The 23,805-nt window shown below is 33.7% G+C and overlaps 1 protein-coding gene and 1 pseudogene across 1 annotated transcript in view; one reads left to right on the forward strand and one right to left on the reverse strand.

Moving 5' to 3' along the window:
• Positions 1–227: 227 nt before the first annotated feature.
• Positions 228–350, reverse strand: LOC123659330 (annotated as a pseudogene).
• Positions 351–12,669: 12,319 nt separating this feature from the next.
• Positions 12,670–23,805, forward strand: part of LOC123658851 (organic cation transporter protein-like) — a 40,305-nt gene continuing 29,169 nt past the window's right edge. Inside the window, exon 1 of the mRNA XM_045594144.1 lies at positions 12,670–13,086. Coding sequence (XP_045450100.1) covers positions 12,932–13,086 — 155 coding nt within the window. The 5' untranslated portion in view covers positions 12,670–12,931. The remainder of the gene's footprint in view (positions 13,087–23,805) is intronic.

Consider the following 23,805-nt stretch of genomic DNA (forward strand, 5'->3'; position numbering starts at 1 on the left):
CTATAATTTAGCTTTGTCCTTTTATAGGGCTGAGGCACCCTAGTTTGAGCTCAATAAAAACGTTTGACAACATGAAGGAAACGCACAAGTTTTACAAATGTTAAATTAAGAGTTAAATTTTTATCTTACGTAGTGTGTTCTGTAAATACGTACAAAAATAATGTATGTAATAATCATTGATAAGTTATTTATAGAACGTAATATCCATTGTTAAAATGAAGTGAAAAAGCCAACATCACGTGGTGTTTGTTCCCAGGCGGTCACCCATCCAAGTACTGACCGCGCCCGACGCTGTTTAACTTCGGTGATCGGACGGGAACCGGTGTATTCAACGTTGAATGGACGCTGGCAGCTAAACTTCCTTAAATATCTAACGGATGCTTATTAAAAATATTCTCTATCTGATCTCTACTCTACTACTAGAAAATATGTAAAAAACGTAATAAAAGAGTATTTTATTTTTCGAATTTCCTTTGAAAAGCTTTCCTGGCTTTATTTGAGGTTATTTATATTGTATATCTTTATTACATACTTATTGTTTTACGTATATATAAGACTGCAAAACTTATTCTTGTATTTGAAGCATATTTTCTATCATACGAAACGATATTATGGTAGATTATCTTCGAATTCAATTGTCGTGTGTTATGTAGTATTTTGTGTTTTGTCTAAACTGAAAAAAAGTAAAATTTAAACAAAATCAAAAATATCAATGATCACTATCACTACATAGTATAAAACAAAGTCGCTTTCTCTGTCCCTACGTCCCTATGTATGCTTAAATCTTTAAAACTACGTAACGGATTTTGATGCGGTTTTTTTTAATAGATAGAATAGAATTGAAGAGGAAGGTTTATATGTATAATAACATCCATTAAATAGTGGAGAAATACTGTTATTTTTGAGGTTTCTGATGTGATGTCGTAAATAATTTCATTTTTACCGCTTACATTGCAAACGCAGGCTGAACCCTACGAGATTAATCCAAATAATGTACAAAGTATTGTACAAATTGAAAAGGTGTACAGAAAACTCCGCTATGGTATATGTCTATCTCTTATGGATATCCCACAATAACATTTTTTTTTTTGTTATTTACTTTTTACGACAAATAATGGCTAATTTTCAAAGCGATTTTAACCATTACAACATTAATCCTTATCTAATTAAATACCTTAAATACATTGTTGATTTAATATACATAGATCTATATGGCCCGTTACAGCATATGATTTAAATGAATATTTTCGAAGATATTACAGATTTAAAAATTGCGGGACGTAACGGTTCCGGCCGGCTTTTAGTCTAAAGTTAACGCGTGCGGGCCACGGGCAGTAATGAATAAATAAAAACTACTGGATCGATTTTAATCATTTTTTCAGTGAATGACATAAGCTATAATTATATTTTATACCCGTGCGAAGCCGGAGCGGGTCGCTATTTTCTAATATAATATTTCTACTTTTTTGTTACAGTACCTATATATTATAATAAACAACTGCCTGTATATTATAATAAACAATATAAATAATCAAGATTCCATAGGTCATGGAAGATATAACCTGCTTGTGTGTAGAGTTATTTATATAACTTATAACATAAAAACCCTCTAAATATAAACGGGCTTCAACTAGATAATATAATCTACAAGCCGAACGCGTGCTAAACTGTAGATAAGGCCACGTGTAATTTACTGCGTTATGGCCGCTTATACTCTAGCCGCGTATAACATGATTACACAGTGTTAATATTAACCACATTTACTGATATGTTGTTCTATTGATTAACTAGTTTTTAGGTGTATACTATAAGCTCATAATCAGGATAGTAATATGTAGGTATTTCATATTTTTTGAAGTAAAACTTGTTTAGGCACGCTTGACTTGGAGAGTAAGCTGGTGAATACATGACGAGAGAGTTACGAAAAGTGTGATCAGGCAATGACAGGCGAACGGAGCAAGAGAGTGAGGTGCGAGCATACATTTTCTTTCTCTCCTTCTCTCATCGCTTCTGCCTGTAATATCCCACTACTGGGCATAGGCCTCTTTCCCCATGTAGGAGAAGGATCAGAGCTTAATCCACCACGCTGCTCCAATGCGGGTTGGCGGATATATTCCCTACTATGAGTAACAATCGCTATCAAGTGTACTTGATAACAACCGGGACTGACGGCTTAACGTGCTCTCCGAGGCACGGTGGGGAGACCCACATTCCTTCTCTCATACCTAATTTCAAATATCTAAGACACAGTGCAGGCCTATTGCTAAAGAAGTTTTACTTCAGTCGTGTAGTCTAACAAAGCACGCTCGTTTTTTATTTATCTTCCTAGTAAAGAATTTAATAATGTAATTTGTTAAGTAATAAAATCGCATTTTGTACTTAGAAACGAAATAGGCCTTAATGAGCTAAACACAGCAGGAATCATGCTTAAAATTCTGAGCAGCTCGGCTGAGGAAGTACGTCCATCTAACAGAGCCAACTAACGAAAACTGCTCTCAAGCATTGTTGAGTTCCTATGGAGAGTAAGGTGACCAGAGTTCAGAGGAGAATCAGGAGTAGGATCAGCAATTACCTTACAAGTCTTGGTGTTGCAGACATCCGTAGGCTACGATATTCACTTACCATCAGGTGGACCGTAGGCTTGTTTCCCACCTTAGTAGAATAAAAAAACAGCTTTATTTAAAACCTAGCTATGCCCGCGACTTCCTCCGCGTGGAATTTCACAAAATAGTTATTGTTCAGATCGCAGTTATAAAAACAAAACTAAAATAAAAGTAGCCCAAGTCACTCCTTACTACATCAGCTACTTCCTGTGAAAGTCCCGTAAAAATCAGTCCAACCGTTTCAGAGAGTAGCCGGAACAAAGAGACAAAAAAATTTTAAAAATATTATTTTGGTATATGTACCGTGTATGCATATGGATGCATTTAGTAAAAAGCGGTTATTTTAATATTACAAACAGACACTCCAATCTTATTTATTTGTATAAATAATTTATTTCAATTTAAATAATTATATCAAAAAAAAAATATTATAAAAATAATCGAACATTTTAAGTTCATAATTAATTAGTTTATTAGTTTTGTAAATTTTCACATCGATCTTTTATCGAGTATCAAAAGTTTTATAAAAGCAACAGAGCGTAAAACAGTACGTGTCCAGGTAGGTCAGAACAACACGACACTAGGGCTAGACGTTAGGTCGCACGATTCATTGTTTGTCGGTTTTTCGACACGGTTTTACGCGCTGTGTGGTCAAGTTGAGTTTGGGTTTAGTCGCATTTACAGTTTGCATACAATGCGGTTCGTGTACGTGGGTACACTGGTTTCGCTGTAATGGATCGCTCAACTACAATTGTGTTTACTCGCAAACGAAAAATACTGACTTCAATTACATCAACAAGTCACCAAAACATAGGTAGACGAAATAATAGTCAAGTAAATACGCATTATTAGAGATTACTCAAAAAGAACTGATAAGATCTCGATTAAATTGATGGGGCTACATGCCAAGAACAACCTTTTGTCTATAAAAAGAATCATCGAAATCGGTCCGGACAGTAAATATTTATGGGATACATACACATAAAAAAAATTAAAAAAAATTGAGAAACTCCTCCTTTTTGGAAGTAGGTTAAAAGCAAACCATGATCGACGTAGATAGCTTTAATATGCGATACATATAGTATCTGTAAGGAGTACTTATTATGTGGGGTACAAATGAGCATGTAGTAAAAAAGTTATATTCATCTTGAAATATTTTTTGTGGTAAATAAAACTAAATATAAAAGTAAAGATTTGTAATCCACCACCTCTAAAGTAAAACGATTTAAATAATTTTTCTACCATTTAAATGACAAAATGTCCAGAATTATCGTTTCCAAACATCACTTAATGTAGTGGCATAATAAATAGATGTCAACGTTGATAAAAACGTGACTGACATTCAGTCAGTTGTAAGAAAATAACACGAACAAATCAAAAACACATCAAATCAATGAACACGGAAAACCTCCTCGTTACTACAGAACGGAACCGTGTTATTCACTACACCGCACTTAGGTGAGGCAGTCATTATTTTTTACAGCGCGATCATTTCAAAGAAAACGCCGTTTACACATAAATAGGGTAAACTTTACGAGACCGATCTTGTTAGGTTCCTCGTTACGCCATGAGTGCTTCAACTTTTATTGTATAACAAAAAAAAATCATTCGTTAAAACGTTCCTATTTGAAGTAGAATATGTTACAGAAAGATATTCTTTTACATTGAAATAATGATCAATTTGACGACATGTAATATGTGTAGTGCTGTATTTTTTTTTCGGATTTTGATGCCCTTAGAGAACAAAGATATGTTATTAAATAATAAAATTTAGTTGGAATATTATATTCCATTACATAAAGCTACTCTTAGTGATAACTGAGGTATCCTTGAATAACGACACATTCATGTTTTTATATTGTATAATTTTTATATAAACTTTTATTATTTACTGAAGTAACGTACAGCAGAAAAGATTCTGCTCAAAATCTGGAGCAGCTCGACTGGGTTAGTACCTCGATCTTACACAAGATCACAGCAAAATAATACTGCTTTCAAGCAGTGTAGTGTTTTTATGGTGAGTAAGATGGCGAGAGCTCCTTGTGGAGATATGGGGTAGGGTCAGGGTTCGGTTGTTGCAGGCGTCTATAAGCTTCAGCAATCGCTTACCATCTGGTGAGCCGTACGTTTTTTTCCCGACTTTGTTGTATGAAAAAAAAATACGAGTACATGGAGAGCACTACCCATCGATCATTTAGGTTCACGACGCGTTGAGAAATATCATTTACTTTGAGTCTGCTTCAAATCTCAATTCTGATTTGATTACATAGCTGTAACTATCACCTATTGAGTGACTGTCAAGTTACAACGACCATTGAGCTGAAGTAAAAGTAAGTGACACGTCTGAAGATTTGTCATTCCTAATGTTTACGTATTTCTCAATATCGACGTTTTTGTTTAGGTGACCACAGATTTACAATATTTTTGTAAAAAAAATTAAATCTTGAATTATGTTTTTTCATTATACCCGAACATCCAATTCTTACAAACATATGAGTAAAAGCTTAATAAATTTACTAAATACTTAAAAAATAAATCAGAAACTCGTAAATCAGTCGTCTGTTACCTATAGGTAACATAAGTTGCCTTATACCACGTTTTGCTGACGTTATGTAATCATCATCAGATCAGAAATTGATACAAAACTTAGCAAAAATTTAAATAAACTTGTAGCATTAAGGATTCGAATTAAGTGCTATCTAAAAATATAACAAAAATAAAAGAGGAAAAAGATCAAGAGTGATAGCATCTATTTTTATTTCTAGTATTTTTCAAGTATTGTAGAAATTCGACATTTTAAAACACAACAAATGAAAAACGTAATACCGCATTTACAGTTTTCAGTTTGCGAACATTGGCAGGTTTACGAGTATTATCCTCTGTACCATCTCGGTTCTTATTTGCATATTATAATTGTCAAATTCAAAATAAAATTTCTCGTGTATTCCCATATCTACAATCGCTAATAAATCTTGGGTTATAATTACATATATAACTCTATAATAATATTCATACGATTCATACCAATTAAAAAAAAACGAAAAATTATGAAGCATTTGTTATTTGTTGAAAAACTAATAAAATAAAATGAATGTCAATCGGCAACTGCTAATGACCAATAGAAAAATGTAAATATCTCGTTATGTTTATAAATTAACACATCAATTGAACAATTATTTATTACCTTTAAGGCAGGAGTATGTTACCCTATCTATATAGCGTAGCACTTACTTACCGGGGATGTGTGCTTATTCCTTTTGTTTTGCGGCACTTGGAGAACTATTTATCAAAACAAAAACAGCTACTTGCCATAAATCCCTCTGTAATCCTTTATTTTCTTTCAAGAAACACGAAAATGTGTCTGTAAATAATCAAAAACTCCCAATACCTACAATATGAATCAAGTTGTCGAGTTAATTTGTTAACGACGAGACGCGACAAAATGCAAATTTGTTCTGCGCGACGAAACTCAGCCGATATACTTGCCCCCAATTACATCAAAACTAAACTAATTGCGTTGTAGTGTAAGTAGGCTACATCTTCCGAGGAATTTTTGTTGGCTTTATATATCTAAAATACGTTAAACAAAAGGCGGAGCAGCCATGCAACTCCATATTTAACTAAGGTAGGGCACAGCAGGAAATTTCCTGCTCAAAATATAAACTGGGATAGTACCTCAACCATATAGAAGATCTCAGCTAAATAATACTATTTTCAATCTGTGTTATGTTCCTGTTTGTGAGTAAGGTGACCAGAGCTCCTGGGGGATTGGGGATAGGGTCGGCAACGAGCTTGCGATGCTTCTGGTGTTGCAGACGTCTATAAGCTACGGTAATCGCTTATCATTAGGTATCCTTACGCTTTTTTGTCGACCTAGTGATATAAAAAAAATATTTATATAGATATATTGCTGTTAGCATAATATCGATTATTTTAATACGTTTCGTGACGTCGTGCAACAGTGTTAATAAAAATAGTTCCCTACCCGCTAATACGTTTTGTAACGTCATGCAACAACGTCAATAAAAGCAGTCCCTACCCGTTCAGAGGGCTCTTTTGCTTCTCGGCTTTCGGAACGATAGGTCGTTGTTTCATGACGAGTGCGTTGATCATTTTTATATTCAAAGTAACAGTTGTTTGCTTGGTTAATTTAAATTGTAATTCTCGGTCATTATTTTCGATTAAGTTAGTGGTTAAGGTTAATTTTTGTGATAATTGTTATATTTGTAAAAATGAGTAATAAATAGAAGTTAAGTGTTCGGTTTTCTGTCTTTTTTTTTAAATAAATAAGTTTGTTTCTCCTAAAATTGCAATATATGCAAAAAGGAGTATCAAGATGTATTACGAGTAAATTAAAACAAAACAATAAAATGATAGAGACATTTATACTGACACTCGTAGAAGCTCACAGATATGTTTACTTTCACACATACACAAATACAGAGATCAACAACTTGAACTGTAACTTCGACAATTAAACTGCATGACCTAACATGCACGGTCATCTGAGCTACACATATGGAGTCCAAATATATATGTCTTCCAACTAACAGTGCTCCTGGCTATATTTGTAGACACGATTAGTTCATGCCGCCCGCATGTTGTCCGCACTGCGACTGTTTACTTGCGGCATGCAAACATCAAACAAGAAACTCTAACGACAGGCAAATCTACAATTGCGTTTGCCGAACATTAGGCACTAACTTATTATTGAGTCATTGAACAGGTTGATGACGTTTGATGAAGTTGCACACCTAAGTTAAATAGAGTAAAGTTGGCCAATAAAACTTAAAACAAAATCTAGTGTTAAACAAATCAAAATCAAAATCAAAAATAGCTTTATTCAAATTGGCTCCAAAAGCACTTTCGAATCGTCATTTTACAAATTAAAACATTAGAAATTAATTATTATTTTTGTAAAAGTGAAGCTACCACCGATTCGGAATGTAGATTCTGCAGAGAAGAATCGGCAAGAAACTCCGCAGTTACTCTTTCGAAAATAATATATAAACTGTGTTTTAGTACAAAATTAGAAACATGTTGCATGAAATACAGCGTCACTAAGTCTCTACACATCTTTATCAACTTTGTAATCCTGCACCGAGTAATTAGCTTTATCGAGTAATTAGATTTATTATTTAATTAGCTTTATCTAATAATTTTTTTTTAAATAAAAACTTTAAATTTATGTTGAGACAATTCCAAAATCGTTTGTGGTATTTTATTATACATGCGAATACCATGACCCAGAAAGGAAACGTTTACTTTTCGCAGTCGGAAACTTGGAGTTACAATTTTGTTATTCCTTCTCGTGTTAACAATGCGATTATTGCTATTTATTTCAAAACAATGAATATTTTGGTGAAATATATAATATTGTTATAAATATATAATATAATATTGTTATAAATATACTGCGACGCGATCGTCAATATGTCCACCTTTTGGAAAACATCCCGTAGGGAGACTCGAGCTCCAAGATCGTAAATGCCGCGAAAGCCCTTTTTGCAAGATAAATATAGTCTCAATATCTGCAGCATTACTCCACAGTAACAGGCCGTAAGACATAACATTATGGAAATAGCTAAAATATATTAAGCGTGCAGTTGCAACGTCGGTCAGCTGTCGCTTTTTTTACTGCGAATGCCGCGGAGCTGAGTCTACCATTCAAGGATGACAAATGGAAATTCCACTGAAGTTTTGAGTCCAAATGTATCCCTAAGAAAACTGTAGTTTTATTGACGCCATAAGCCTCTCGTTATTTATTATAAAATTATAATTTGGATGCTTAACATTAGGTAACGAAAACACAACGCACTTGGTTTTTTTGGCGTTCAAAACCAAGCTATTTATTTTAAACCAATCTTGAATTCGCGACGAAGAAGCGTTCACGTCATCATAATTTCCTTTTTTCCTATCAACTTTAAATATTAGAGAAGTGTCATCTGCAAATAGCACTATATCACAAATATATTTAACATAAAATGGCAGATCATTTATATATATTAAAAAAGAAATGGACCCAGAATCAACCCCTGTGGAACGTCCATTTTTAGCACAGATCCAGAAGACTTTGTTCCGTTTATTGATACGTGTTGAATTCTATTAGATAGATATGAAGCAATTAGATTAAGAGCTTTACTATTGACGCCGTAATACTCAAGTTTACTTAATAAGATCCCGTGGTCCACGCAATCGAATGCCTTTGATAGGTCACAAAATATACTAATAGCATTTTGTGACCTGACCCAGGCGTCATAAATATGTTTGAGAAGTGCCACACCAGCATCTGTCGTAGAGCGAGCGACCTCTAGTGAAACCATATTGTTCACTGTGAAATATTCCATTAACTTTAAAATGGAAAAGAAGTTGATTTAGCATAATACTACAAGACAAGTACCAAGCTTGCGACTAAAACAAGGATCACCAAAGTTATGCGGAAAAGTTATGCGGTATAATACTGCGTAGGTCGACAAAAATAGTTAAGTAAATACGCATTATTATACAATCGAACTGAGAACCTCCTCCTTTTTTTGGAGGTCGGTTAATAATAGAATTTAATTTATGACAAACTATAATGATAAACATAGGATATTATTTTACGCAGGTAGAGTGTATATTTGTTTAATATTGCTAGGCTTATTTTATACGCGTATTTTATACTGACTAAAACTAATAAAGTCATCAAGGAAATAATTAATTCAAAATACAAAAACCTACAAGCACATTCATAAACTACCTTTTGATATTACTATGATATTGATACAAAAATAATCAACTATTTTATATAACTAATACTAGTCATCCCGTAACCATGGTTGCTGTAAAGTATCCGAAACGTCGGGCATCTAAAAAGTTAATAAACCGCGATCAAATCCGAAAAAGTTGTTTCATTTCAATCAGTGAAATTCGCATAAACATTAGAAAACAATAACTAAGACTGTTTTGTGGGACAACAATTCTTCCCATTATTTCATGGTCAAACTTGTTCTAAAATATTTCTTACTTTGTTTCTATAAACTTTCAGATGTGTAAAAGAAACGCAGTAAATAAATTAAGAAATATTACAATATATAAATAATGCAATGACGTTCACATTTAATATGCACTAAATAAAAGTAAAACCAAAACTTTAACTTTTACAAATAATATTGTAAGTACAGATTAGAAACTAACAAACTGGTAGAGAATAATTATTAAATACAACTACCTCATAGCAAAAAAGACATCTGCATCGGAAAGACAAGAGAAAAATGGTATCAAACTGCACTTACCGCATCCCTAACAACTGTGAAAGTAATTTAACTTGAGCGAACAAAACGCTACAGACGTAACAAAGTGTAACGTCACAATCTGACCTAGAATCAGCGGAACAATGCGGCTGTGGATACTGAGATAATCCACTTGGCAGCTTCGTACAATGGACTGGCGTCGTGATAGGACCCACCTGCTTTTATTGAGGCGAGTTTAGTAAATGCTTTCTTATAAAACAAAAAAAATTAATGTAATGTTTCTGTATTAATTAAAACTTAATTCGACAATTAGATGACCATCGTTAGCTCACGTGAAGCGACGGTGACAGTGAGATTATGGGGGACAAAAAATATTCACGGAACCAATTAAAATTTAAAAGAAACCTTTGTGGAATAACAATAAATAAACACCTGTTTAAATAACTGATAAGACTTATTCTCAAAAGGTTTTAGTTGAAATAATAATATAATAGCTTACCCAATAGAAATGGTCTTGTGAATTTTGAAACGTGTTGAACTTAAATGGAAAAAAGTAATTCTGGATAGGGACACCCTAACCACCCAGCTGTATGAAATATACGACCTGACCTCATACCTACCAAATATTTAGATTAAAATCACAAAAATCAGGTGAGCAGTTTTGAATAAGTCAGATCACAAACACCGTGACACTAGATTTTTATATAAATAAGATTTTTATTAGAATACCTGACGTCGGGTGAGGTATTCTCTCCTTCGTTCCTCTCTTGCGAACTGTCAAACACACGCACTTTAAATGATCGTTACGTTTTCTGAATTTTTTTCTAATTCCTCAATTTTGTATTCCTCTCTAAGAAGTATAAGAAAATCTTACTAAAAATTATCCGGATTGGTCCAACCCTTCTCGAGTTATGCTATTAGCAACACTTTAGCGATTAATTTTTATCGTAAATATTAAAATTTAGACTTTAGAGTTGTGAAATTTTAATTTTGTTTACTATTTTGGAGTTTAGTCTTTAAATCGATTTTCTATAAGGCCCGGCTACAAAAAAATATGAGTAAAATCTACTGAACGTTTGACCTCGTTACATTTCTCGTAACGTTTTCTAATAAAACCATTTATCGAAACCCTTTGGGTTCCGATAGATGGCGTTATTTGATTCGTTTATTTACCATTTGATATGGTATTAATCTTTTTCTTAGACTAGTAAGCCATTTTTGTGCCTATTTAGACAATCGATCTGAAGGAGTAAATTCAGTCGTGCGTTGGAGCTGATACACGCACTTTTTTTGTTTTATTAATTTTCATTCTTTTTACATTTTGTACATTCTAAAAGATTTTTTTTTAGAAGAAACAATTGGGACTACTATTACCAGTACTAGTTATTCAAAAATCAAATCGAATGTATTTACATAACACTCAAATCCGTTTCACCGTTAAAGCGATTCAATTAAAATATTTATTTCGTACTTTATTCTCGTCTTCGTAGCTCCTGATGAATATTGAATAGCAAAAACGACAAACACGCTGTTGCTATTTGTTTTTAATTCGATAACTTTTTATCGGCAGCGAATTAATTATTTATTGAAACATATTAAAATTTTCGCAAAGATCGATGAGGAATTTTTCACTTGAAACAGCAAACTATTTATAAAATGCAATCAGTTCATCAGTTGTGATGGATATAAATATAAAATGCAATAAATTTGAATAATTCCCAATTTAAATAAAGCGCCAATTTTTTCTTTCTTTCTTTACATTTCTACTTAAGTATAGTAGGTACCTATTTGTAGGTATATTTTACCGTAACTAGGCATAAAATAGAACTGTGACTCTAGCAGCATCTCTTACGTTGTAGGTGTCCTTGGACCACAGTGACCACGTCGTCTTATTTGCTCCCTTTTGAAATTAAAAATAAACCTTCATGTTATAAACCTATTTATTTTAATTTATCTTATTAATTTGTTTGTAATATTAAGGGTCTTTCACCGGTACTGAAAAAAACATCTTACACATAAATTCTTGATAAGTTTTACCAATTAGTTATCATAATTCACGTAGGACTTATTAAATTAATTCAATCAACTAGTTACAATTACAACCCTTAGATTAAAAAAGAATTTGACGGTGAAGGAGAAAAATTTAAAGTTAATTAACCATTTAATAATTGATGAAACGATGCCTGAAGGTATAAATATTGTAACAATAATTATCATTCTGCAAAGCAGTATAGATAGAATCCTCGGATTCCACCTAATGGACGAAGCTATATGTCACAATTAACTATCGTGAGTGGTTAAACAGATGGTTGATTAATTTTTCCAGGTAGATTGTTAAATTGGAAGATCACTGTCAACTCGTTCTGCAGGTACATGGAATTACTCGAATACTATTAACCTTGACTCTATCATAGTGACTATTAATAAATTTAGATCATCAACATTGAAACAAACTATTAAATAACTAGGTAACTAAATTGCTACATAGTAATACATTTTAATTTGGCTGTAAACCGTAATTGTTACTTCTATAAATATGAACGAAGCTATTTCCTTAATCCGTTTGATGTATTTGTTCGACGTTAGTAATGTTATCAATCATATTGGTATTAGCTTAGTTGTCAAGCGACGATATAACGATATAATTATTATTTGTGAGTCAACAACTTCTTTATAATGCTAACACATGATTAACAATTATTATTAAAAATCACCCCACGCGTAATAGGACTGAGATTGTATATCTTTCTCTTTCACAACCGTTGGTTTAATATACACAAGCGTCTAACGCATCTCTTTCCTACAGACGTCGTACGGTTTTGACGGCATTAACTATTTTTGTAACGGAGAACGCATACATGTTTGAACTACAGCCGAGGGTTCTCGTTAAGGCTTAAAGCATTTTATTTTTTGTTGCTTTTACCGCAAAAGTATTTAGTGCACAGATAATAAAAAAAATATAACCAGTGTCGTACTGCGCATGCGTACGAAATGTCAATGACTGAGCACGCTGTACGCGTGTAGTTTGTGATATTTTACGATACATTTTATTAGAAATGTTATTATAAAAGTAAAAGTGACTTTAAAAGTACTAATATGGCTAAAGATATCGGTTTGGACGCTATTCTACGAGAGTTGGGTTCGTTTGGGAGGTATAATATATTGAATTTTGCGCTGCTATTATTCCCAGTATATTTGGCGGGAATGTATGGATCGGTATATGTGTTCGAGGCACCTGATATAAGTTATAGGTAAGAACAAAAGAATTTTGTTTTCGTGACTAAAAAAAATGCTTTTGTGAACTTTTATTTTTGTTAAACATTTTTTGTAATTCTATTTTGAAATCCTTGGATTAAAATAATATATATATACTATATAGATTTTGTAGTAATTAAATAAAATATTAAATTTATGTTAACATGAAATAAAAACTATTTACTACATTTTTAGGTTAAAGGTCCTTAGTCACACGTTTAGTACGCATGTGCAATAGAGTGACTTTAGACAACATTTTATACTCATATTTTTGAAAGTAAAACTTTTTACGCACACTTGACTTGAGGATCAAATAAATAAATAATAATAATAAATAAGTAAGAACCTACCTACCTCTTAACATTTACACATAGTCGGCTGTTCCTAAGATAACAGGTAACAGCCGGCTAATATAGCTAAATATTTAAAAAATATATATTAATGGAAATAATACGTATATACATATAAATACAAATATTACACCCAGACTCTCTACTACAAACTACGCCAACGGGCTAGTCAAAAGTAAAGTAAGCTGGTGAATACGCGTAGAGAGCGTTACGAAAAGTGTGATTGGGCGAGGCGAACCGAAGTTGAGAGGGAGATATGTTTTTTTTTTTAATTTACTCCTTAAGAATCGATTTTCATATGAGGCTCCCGGTATGAAAAAATATGAAGAGTAAAATCTACTAAACGAATGATCTCGTTACGTTTTCGTTAATGTCACGACGTTTCCTAATAACGCCGTATACTCTCGTTCTCTCTCATAGGCCTATAGGGTTCCGATAGATGGCGCTAATTTTGATTCGTTTTTTAGCATTTGATATGGTATCAATCTTTTTCTTAGACTCGTAAACCTTTTTTGTGCCTATTTAGACAGTCGATCTGAAGGAGTGAACTCAGTCATGCGTCGGAGCTGACACACACACTTTTTTATTTTATTAATTTTCATACTTTTTACATTTTGTACATTTTAAAAGAAATTTTTTTTGAAGAAACAACTGGGACTACTATTACCAGTACTAGTTATTCAAAAATCAATATTTATTATTTATTTAGGAAACAGTTCAATAATACAACAAATTAAAAAACTTATACGGTTAATACACAAACCAATAAAGTTTCCGATAATAATAACAATCCATAAATGAGCTATTCATAAAAAGCACACATTAATAAGAAAAAAATCGATAAATTACATACTGAAATATAATTAATTCAAGCAATACTAAAAACAATAATTAGATAAACAAAAATAATAGGAAAATTCCGTCCAATCATCAATAAAATAAATATTAAATAATAAATAATTAAAAGATAGCAAATTAAATTTTATACAACATCACAAAAAATAATTATATCAACTACTGGTTCAATACAATTATGATTATAATTAAATTAATTGAAAACAAAATCAAACCAACCTACTTCTGATTTACGTAAATAATTAATAGTAATTTACAAAGTTATGGCATATCATCCCTCCTTAAGTGCAATCTCCCATCTCCCAGTGCAATCTGCACTGTACAAATATTGGTTGTACGTATGATCGGTATTTACGGTACAATCTAAGAGTAAAATTGTTTTGGGTATAACTGGTCTTAGTTTTTGGTAAATAAAATAGGGACTGAATACGTACAGATAAGGAGAATCGACAAAATTAGGAAGTATCTTAAATAAAAATATTTGGTCTCTCTCTAATCGACGAATTTGTAAAGCAGCATCTTCAAGATTTTCCGTATGTTTCTTACATACGGAAAACTTGAATATGCGGCAAAGCTTTGTAACTTAAGAATTTCATAAATTTATGATTTTTTTTTTTTTTATTGTGCAACATGACATTTGTAAAATGGATTCCATACGGTTGAGCAATATACCAAGATAGACCTTCCAAAAGACTTATAAATTAGAACAATTGTGCTGAAGTTTTTAAAATCATGTCCCGAAGCGAGCAAGCAATTCGGGATGCTTTAGCAGTAACAAAATTAATATGTGCATTAAAACTTAATTTGCTATCGACGTAAACACCCAAGTCTCGCACCTTGGTAATTCGTGTTATTGTCTCCTGATTAAGTTGATAATTAAAATTAATTACGTTAGTCTAACGAGAAAAGGATATCACGTAGCATTTTTTATGTTCATATACATGGAATTCACTGAGCAATAATCGCATAATTTGCTTAATTCTCTCTGACGTAGAATGCAGTCAAAGTTTTTAGTCAGAGTTTTAGTATATCTGAATTCTAGTTTATGTATATCATTTATATAAATATTAAAAAGTAGAGGACCAAGGTGCGAGCTCTGGGGAACCAGTAGAAAAAGGCCCAAAAGAGGAAATACCTTTCACTGTCACTGCTTGGCTGCGATTATTTAGGTAGGAAGAAAGCCATCGAAGGAGATCACCATGTTTACCGAATCTTTCTAGTTTATTTATAAATATTGCATGTTGTATCTTGTCAAAGGCCTTAGAATAGTCGGTTACACGACATCCACCTGGTAACCCTCATACGTGGCGATGTAAATGCCATGGACAAACTCGCACATATTACTCTCCTTTGATCTTCCATCCATAAACCCATGCTGCTGACTCATTAAAAACGATCTAAAACTTGTATAAATATTGTCATCCACAATTTTCTCAAACAATTTAGCAACAGTAGATAATTTTGAGATCGGTCTATAATTTCTAACATTATGCCTACTACCAGACTTGTATACAGGAACAACGAAGGATCGTTTCCAAATATCAGGCATGATACCCGATCGTAAACAAATTAGTGAAGACAGATTGAGAAAGTTACGTTTCTCATATTACTTTAGGGACAACTAAAGAAGTTTGACTTCAGCCGTGTAGTCTAAAGCACACTCGTTTTTTATTAGGTCAAAATATGTAACGGTTATTATATAGGTATTAGGTAATTATTGTGATTTTTAGTAGTATTTAGTGAGTAAATGATAGTACACCTAAAAGGAAATATAATTAAAACTCTACATAACACTAGTTCATCAACCGCTCAGCAGACCTATTGCGTATCTCAACTTACAGTTCATAGTGAAGATCACTTGACATAATGTTCAAGATGAACTGTCAAACAGCTAGTTTCGTATTGGCTAACGTCAGTGACCAACTGGGATGACGTCATAAGCACCGAGGCTCGTTGATAGTCACCGTAACATATTTAGACAACTGTTTCTGTATCGATAAAGTTAAAGTTGCGATTCTGTAAGCGTAGTTGAATCAAATTGATAGTCATTAGACACTATCTAAATATTTTTGAAAGACACTGCTTAAGAACAGTGTTTTACAGATTAAAGGTGATTATCACTAATAATCTTAGTACATACTACATACAGTTTGGGTACTTGCTTACACGGAAAATTAAGATACATAGTGTTTCGTTGTATTGCTTGTTGCTTGTATTTTATTGCATTGTTGTTTGTTGAAATGGAGAAAATGAAAGATGGAAGAGAATAGATTACTGTATTACAAATTACATTATTATGCAAACACTTCGCACGACGAGAAGAAGTATGGGAAAGAGAGTTCAAAATGTCAAATCACTGTCTTATATAGCTAACGTTCTGTCACACCACTGATTGTCTATTGCACTCACAGTTTATAAACACTTCACACCGATGACCGGTAAATTAAGTGCGGACCACACGATGTGAACCAAGAGTTGCAACGCAAGATGTGAGACGTTCCTTAACATACTCCCCCCGTTGAAGAATCCAGATTCTTCAACTCTGTGTCTTCATCGTTGAGTAAGGGGGGGTGGCGAACCAGAGGGCGGCGATAACAGCCTGTAGTGGGCCGATCGCGAGAGCTCCCGTCTGGCCCCGGATATAGTCTGGCTACTGGCGTCCAGTACTCCAATATAAAGGTGGCAGGTCTCCAACCTTTAGCTTAAGTCTTGTTTTCATTTTGTTGTATGATTTGCTTGAGACGTGCGTAGCGTTTTAATTGTGGTTCCCTTTCATTCTCCAAGGCGCGAGCCGGCAGCTCATTTAGTAGTCTTCTGATTAAGAAGTGCCCTGGGGAAAGGAAAAGGAAATCGTCAAGGGAACATGGATAATGGGCGCAAGGGACGACTATTCAAAATAGCCTCCACTTGTGCAAACAAAGTTAAAATTGCTTTAAAAGTTAAAATTTCTTCAAAAGTTAAATGAAAATTCCCATGACTCGTTTATATATTATATATATGTTTGTTTGTGTGATGCATTGTTGATATGATATTTTGCCGGTCACACCGGCCTCCCATATGTCGCCGAAGTGAGGAGCGTAAGACAGAATGAATTTAAATTTTGATGTCTTGCTGAGCTGTAAATTCAGTTAACGCGATGTTTTGTATATCGGTGAATTTACTGAGCTCTCTTGCCGCTCCTACGAAATTGCGTTTGCTATTGGAATAGATGTCCGCTGGCCTACCGCGGCGCGAAACAAATCTATGCAAAAAACATGATGAAGGCATCTTTAGGTAGGTCATCTACATAAAAATCTTTTTGTATAATAATTTTGATAAAACTATCGTCGCATTCATCTCCTATCTGCCCTAGACATCGCGTACTTAAATAGCTGGCACTTGCGGTACAGCAAGTGACAGTATTTAGTGGCATTGCCTTGATTGGTAGGGACTCATCTTCCCTCCATAAATCGACCGTAACTAACTCGAATTAATATGGAGAAAAGAGAATCCTGAATGTTGTGTTGTACAACCATTAGCAAACCGTTGATTGATAAACCAGAAGAAGAGAAAGCGGAACTATCAAATATGACCCTAAGCTTAGTAGATTAGTTGGATGTTTTAAAGACAGCATGATTACAAAAATAAGAAGGATCTGGTAAAGTAACTGTAGATTCCGACAGATGGCCTAAATTTTGATATTCTCTCATGAAATGTAAATATTGAGATTTTAATGAAGTATATTTTTTAAAACGTTTTTCTAAATTGAATAATCGCCTTTTTGCTAAGTTATATGTTTCACCTAGACAATCAGGTAAATTGCGTAATGGAAGTCTGACACTAGACCTGCCAGAAGGAAGCCGTGAAGTGTGAGACCGAAAGTGGTTCTCACAGGCTAATTCTTTTTCGCTTAGAATAGTTTTTTGGTGAAGCTCTTCTAGCTTCCTAAATTTTACTAGTAAATTGTTAATTTTGTTTTTCTTTGGGAGGTTATCATTGATAACTGAATTATTGCAAAAAACTTGTTTAGTTTGATATGAAATAGGACCACCAATCAACCAACCGAAATTAGAATATTGTAATGTAGGCTTGTTTGCACCTAAAGAAATACGTTCGTTTTTTAAGAGTTGCCAGAAAAGATCGGCTCCTATTAGTATATCAATAGGAGCTGGCTGATTGAAATCGGGGTCAGCTAAATGCAAGTGCGATGGTATGTTTAATTGTTGTATATTTATAGGTGCCTTAGGCAGATTCCCAATCAGCCTATCAAGCACAAGACAATTTAATTTAGTCTTATAATTATTGTGAATGGATTTTAATTGGATCACACAGCTTTCTTTTGTTTGGTTATCTGAGTGACCGATACCAATAACATTAGTAGAAATTGGATTTGAATTGATTGAAAGTTTTTGTTGAAGAGATTTTGTAATGAAGGACGACTGACTGCCTGAATCCAACAAAGCCCGTACCTTAAGAGGCTCTTTAGTGATTGGATTCAAAATGTATACTTGGGCAGTAGTCAATAAAACTTTATTTGAATTTTTGTTTGAAAAGTTTGCTATAGTTTCTGAGACCTCACTAGAGGCACTGTTCACCTTTGGCGTGTCCACTGGATGTAATAAAGTATTATGTTGTTTCTTGCATATCTTGCATGGCCCTAATCGACATTCGACTAAAGAGTGACCCTGCCTTAAACAATTAATACATAATTTGTGCTTGGAAATGTCGTTTAGTTTGTCCTTTCTGGACTTTGATTTGAATAATTGGCAATCATAAATCCTATGATTTTGATTGCAGACAACACACCTAGACGAAGTGCTATTGTCGTTTTGATTAGTAGTAATAAATGAATTTGAAATTGGTCGATCACGCTTAATGTGATGATTGTGATGATTAAAATGATTATGATGATTATTGTAATTGACAGGCCTTGAATGTTGCATTTTACTATTGTTATTTGTTGATATGTTATTATGAAAACTAGAACCTTGATCATTCTTATTGTGACGCGTACATTCAAGAACATAAGCCCTATCAATCAAAAATTTATTGAATTCTATTAAACTAGGAATTTCACCTAAACTGTTGCGTTGCTCTTCCCATTTAACCAGTGTTTGCGTATCGAGTTTAGATGAAACCAAATGTATAATTAACGTGTCCCAGTGATCAGTAGGTTGACCTAGGTTAGCCAAAGCGCGTAAATTTTTTGAAACATGATCGACTAAAGAGCGTAATGAAGTGTCCGATTCGCGGTTTATTTTTTCAATATTGAATAATGATTTAATGTGATAATTTACAAGTAATCTTTTGTTATTGTAACGTTCATAAAGTAATTGATAAGCACTATTATAGTTGGCTGCGGAAACCTCAATGTTTGAAATTACCCGAGCTGCATCGCCTTCCAAATAAGAAACTAAATAATGAAACTTTTGAATCAATGAAATGCGGCTATTGTTGTGAACTAAATTATTAAAAGTATCTCGAAATTCTAACCAACGGAAGAACGAACCATCAAACTTTGCAATTTGTATTTGCAGCAAGGTTATAAAATTTTCATTATTATGATCGCGACCACATTGAGCATCTTGGAATAAGGACTCACGGCGTCTCTTATCCTGTTCTAAATTCTTTAATTCATTTTGTTCTTCAATGATATTTTTTGCCATCGCGGTACATAATATGAAATCTTGCTCAATGCGTTCACGCTCATCGAGCTCTTCGTCTAAATTGTCAGCATTTATTAATTCAATTTGAGTTTGCAGCTCATCATATTTAGCGGACAGATTCTCAAAGCGACTGAGCTTCAGTGAAAGCTCAGCGACTTCGATACCCGTCAGTTGAGATTGCCTTGTAATCTTGTCTAAATAGTTTTTGAATTTAGTAATTTGTCCTTTTATAGAACTGCGCTTTACAATTAAAACCTTTATCCCGGATTCTTTGTTCATAGTTGATACTGAAGGTTCGGACATTGTGAAAAATATAGATAGAAAATATTTTTTGTAATTATTGAAAATAGAAAACTGTATGAACTAGAATAATACTAAAATTATTTGAATATGAATATGAACTAGAATAATATAAACTACAATTGAATTTAAGTTAATTAATTACAAGACACCTCAAAAAAGAAAGAAAATAAAATGAAATGATGCAAATGTCTTAGCTGAAGCTCCTCAATCGACGACACATAGAAGACCGGCGCGAAGCGGCAAGACAAGATGGCAGAAGCCCCAACCACGTTGGTGCGCTTCATGTACCGCAACGCTGAAATAGTCGGCCAAATCGTCTAAGCATCGCACAATAAATAGGATTGAGGCTCAATATTGCCTTAAGAATTGAATTAATTTTGAAATGAATTGAACCAACTTTGAAATGAATTGAATTATGTTGATAAGTTAATGTTGTATCAAGTAAGGGAATTTATAAAAAGTTAAATGTAATTAAATTGAATTAAGTATTGAATAAACATTTGTATTATCGTAGTTGTATAAAAAATTTGATGCTGTTGACTCGAAATCTAATATAATAAAATATTAAGTTTAATTTGTATTAAGTAATGGAATTTAGAAAAAGTTAAATGTAATTAAATTGTATGAAGTATTGAATAAACATTTTTATTAATGTATGAAAAACATTTGTATTAGGTGTGACACACCTTGAAGTAAAGAAATAAAAATCTGAAGCGGTTAAACTAGTAATATAAAACATTAAATTTAATTTATTAAGTAAATTTGGAATAAAAAGTAATATGCAAGTAAATTGAAAACTACTGTTATAAAATATTAAATTTAATGTCTTAATGAAAGAAATTTGGAATAAGAAGTTATTGTGAAATATTAATTTTAATGTATTGATGAAAGAAATTTAGAGGTTAAGTTGAAAAACATTATTGTAAATTTGTATTAAATGAAGAAATTCGAACAAGAAAATTGAATATAAGAACACATGTTTGTTTAATGTAGTACTGCAATTAAGAAATTAAACCAAAAATCATTGTAAATTTGCAATAGCGGAATGCTAATTTTGAAATATAAATGGTAATAGGAGAAAAGGAAATATAAATTCAAGAGATTAGGATGGATTAGGATTTAGGATTGGTAATCATGTTATTAAAAATAAGGAAAAATAGAAAAAGGTTAGGATTGATTAGGATTGGGAATCATGGTTTGGATGAATATAGGGCACTTATCTTTTCATGCTGCGAGGTGCATCACTGCTCGGCAGAAGACGTCGGCCATGTGTTCCTTGGATCTTGTTTTGATGTCCCTGTTCGGGCGCCAAATGTTTCGTTGTATTGCTTGTTGCTTGTATTTTATTGCATTGTTGTTTGTTGAAATGGAGAAAATGAAAGATGGAAGAGAATAGATTACTGTATTACAAATTACATTATTATGCAAACACTTCGCACGACGAGAAGAAGTATGGGAAAGAGAGTTCAAAATGTCAAATCACTGTCTTATATAGCTAACGTTCTGTCACACCACTGATTGTCTATTGCACTCACAGTTTATAAACACTTCACACCGATGACCGGTAAATTAAGTGCGGACCACACGATGTGAACCAAGAGTTGCAACGCAAGATGTGAGACGTTCCTTAACACATAGGTTTGCATTGTGTGTGGAATTGTTTTTTATGTTCCATTAAGTGTTTTTCTTCGTTTTAAGAAAATTTGTTATAATTATGGCTCGCGCTTTCCTATTGGGATATACGGAGGAAGAACGTAGACGTAATATTCTACGAATTGAAAGACGCCGTCTGCGTGACGCTAGTGATCCATTGCAGTTGCTAGAGAGAGAGAGTTCATTGGACATTTCGTTTAACAAAACTTGGATTCCAACAAGTTTTGGTGGATCTTAGACCTCGTCTATCAGGTATAGTGGTGGGAGTGGCATTTATGCATCTAAAAACCCGCAGTTTGCGGGTTCGATTTCGGCTCGGGGTGGATATTTGTATTTGTACAAATAATTCTTTCCAGTTTAGATGTCTGTCCTTCAGTGTCTACCCAGATTGCCTCGACGAGCACGTTAAGCTGTCGGTCACGGTTACTACCATATACACCTGATAACGATCGTTACTTATAGTAGGGAATATATCCGCCAACCCACATTGGAGCAGCGTGGTGGATTGAGCTCTGATCCTTCTCCTACATGGGAAAAGAGGCCTATGCCCAGTAGTGGGATATTACAGGCTGAAGCGTAAGCGTAAGCATTTCGGCGATTAATTTTTATTTATAGAGATTTGCTGACCCGATAAACGTATGCTAGAAGAAATCTCTTACAGGGATAAGCAGACCATACGTGAGTCTCCATGAAAAATATATTATGTATATAATTTTATACTAGATCGTTCAATAAGTCCCGAGACTAACCTGGAAATGGCGCATATATTAAAAACTCTTTTGATTTTTAAAAAGTACTGGCTATCAATACAAGAATATGTGTCAAATTTTTAAAAATGGAACAATAAAATTATTGATTTTGAAACATTTAAGTGACGCTACGGTTGTAATTTCGATACAATGGAAAAAAAAACGAGTTTCGCGTGTTGATAAAAGATTGTTTTTTAATGGGAAAAAATACCGTTGAAGCACAGCAATGGCTTATAAAATGTTATGCAGGATCAGCTCCCTCTAAAGCAACCATTTGTCGGTGGTATGCCGACTTCAAACGCGGTCGCATGGACACCAATGATGGGGAACGCTCAGGTCGTCCAAATGAAGCAGTGACTCAACAAAATATTAACCAAGTCCTCAAAATCGTATTGGAAGATCGGAAGGTAAAAGTGCAAGAGATAGCCGAGATAGTGAAGATTTCAGCTGGTAGTGTTTTCACTATTTTACAAAAAATTTGGCCATGAAAAAGCTTTTTTCTAAGTGGGTGCCGCGTTTGCTTACAACTAATCAAAAGGAACAACGTATCAATGATTCAGAGCGATGTTTGGCGCTGATGAATCATAATAAAAAGGATTTTTTACGTCGGTATGTAACAATGGATGAAACCTGGATATACCATTTCACTCCGGAATCCAATCGGCAGGCAGCGGAGTGGAGAGCGGCTGGTGAAAGCCGCCCGAAGCGTCCAAAGACTCAGAAATCGGCCGGTAAGGTTATGGCGTCTATATTTTGGGATGCGCATGGAATACTTTTCATCGACTACCTTGAAAAGGGGCAAAATATAAATAGTGACTATTACATGTGCTTATTGGAGCGATTGAAGTACGAAATTGCGGATAAACGGCCTCACATGAACAAAAAGAAAGTGGTGTTTCACCAGGACAACGCGCCTTGTCACAAGTCCGTGAGAACGATGGCCAAAATTAACGAATTGGGCTTCGAATTGCTTCCTCATCCCCCTTATTCGCCAGACTTGGCCCCCAGCAATTACTGGCTGTTTGCAGACCTCAAAAAAATGCTTCAGGGTAAGAAATTTGACTCAAATAGTGAAGTTATCGCAGCAACGGAGGCTTATTTTGAAGCCAAAAACAAATCGTTCTACACACATGGGATAGAAAAGTTAGAAAAGCGTTGGA

This window comes from Melitaea cinxia, chromosome 13, assembly GCF_905220565.1.
Source record: "Melitaea cinxia chromosome 13, ilMelCinx1.1, whole genome shotgun sequence".
Taxonomy (NCBI): Eukaryota; Metazoa; Arthropoda; class Insecta; order Lepidoptera; family Nymphalidae; genus Melitaea; species Melitaea cinxia.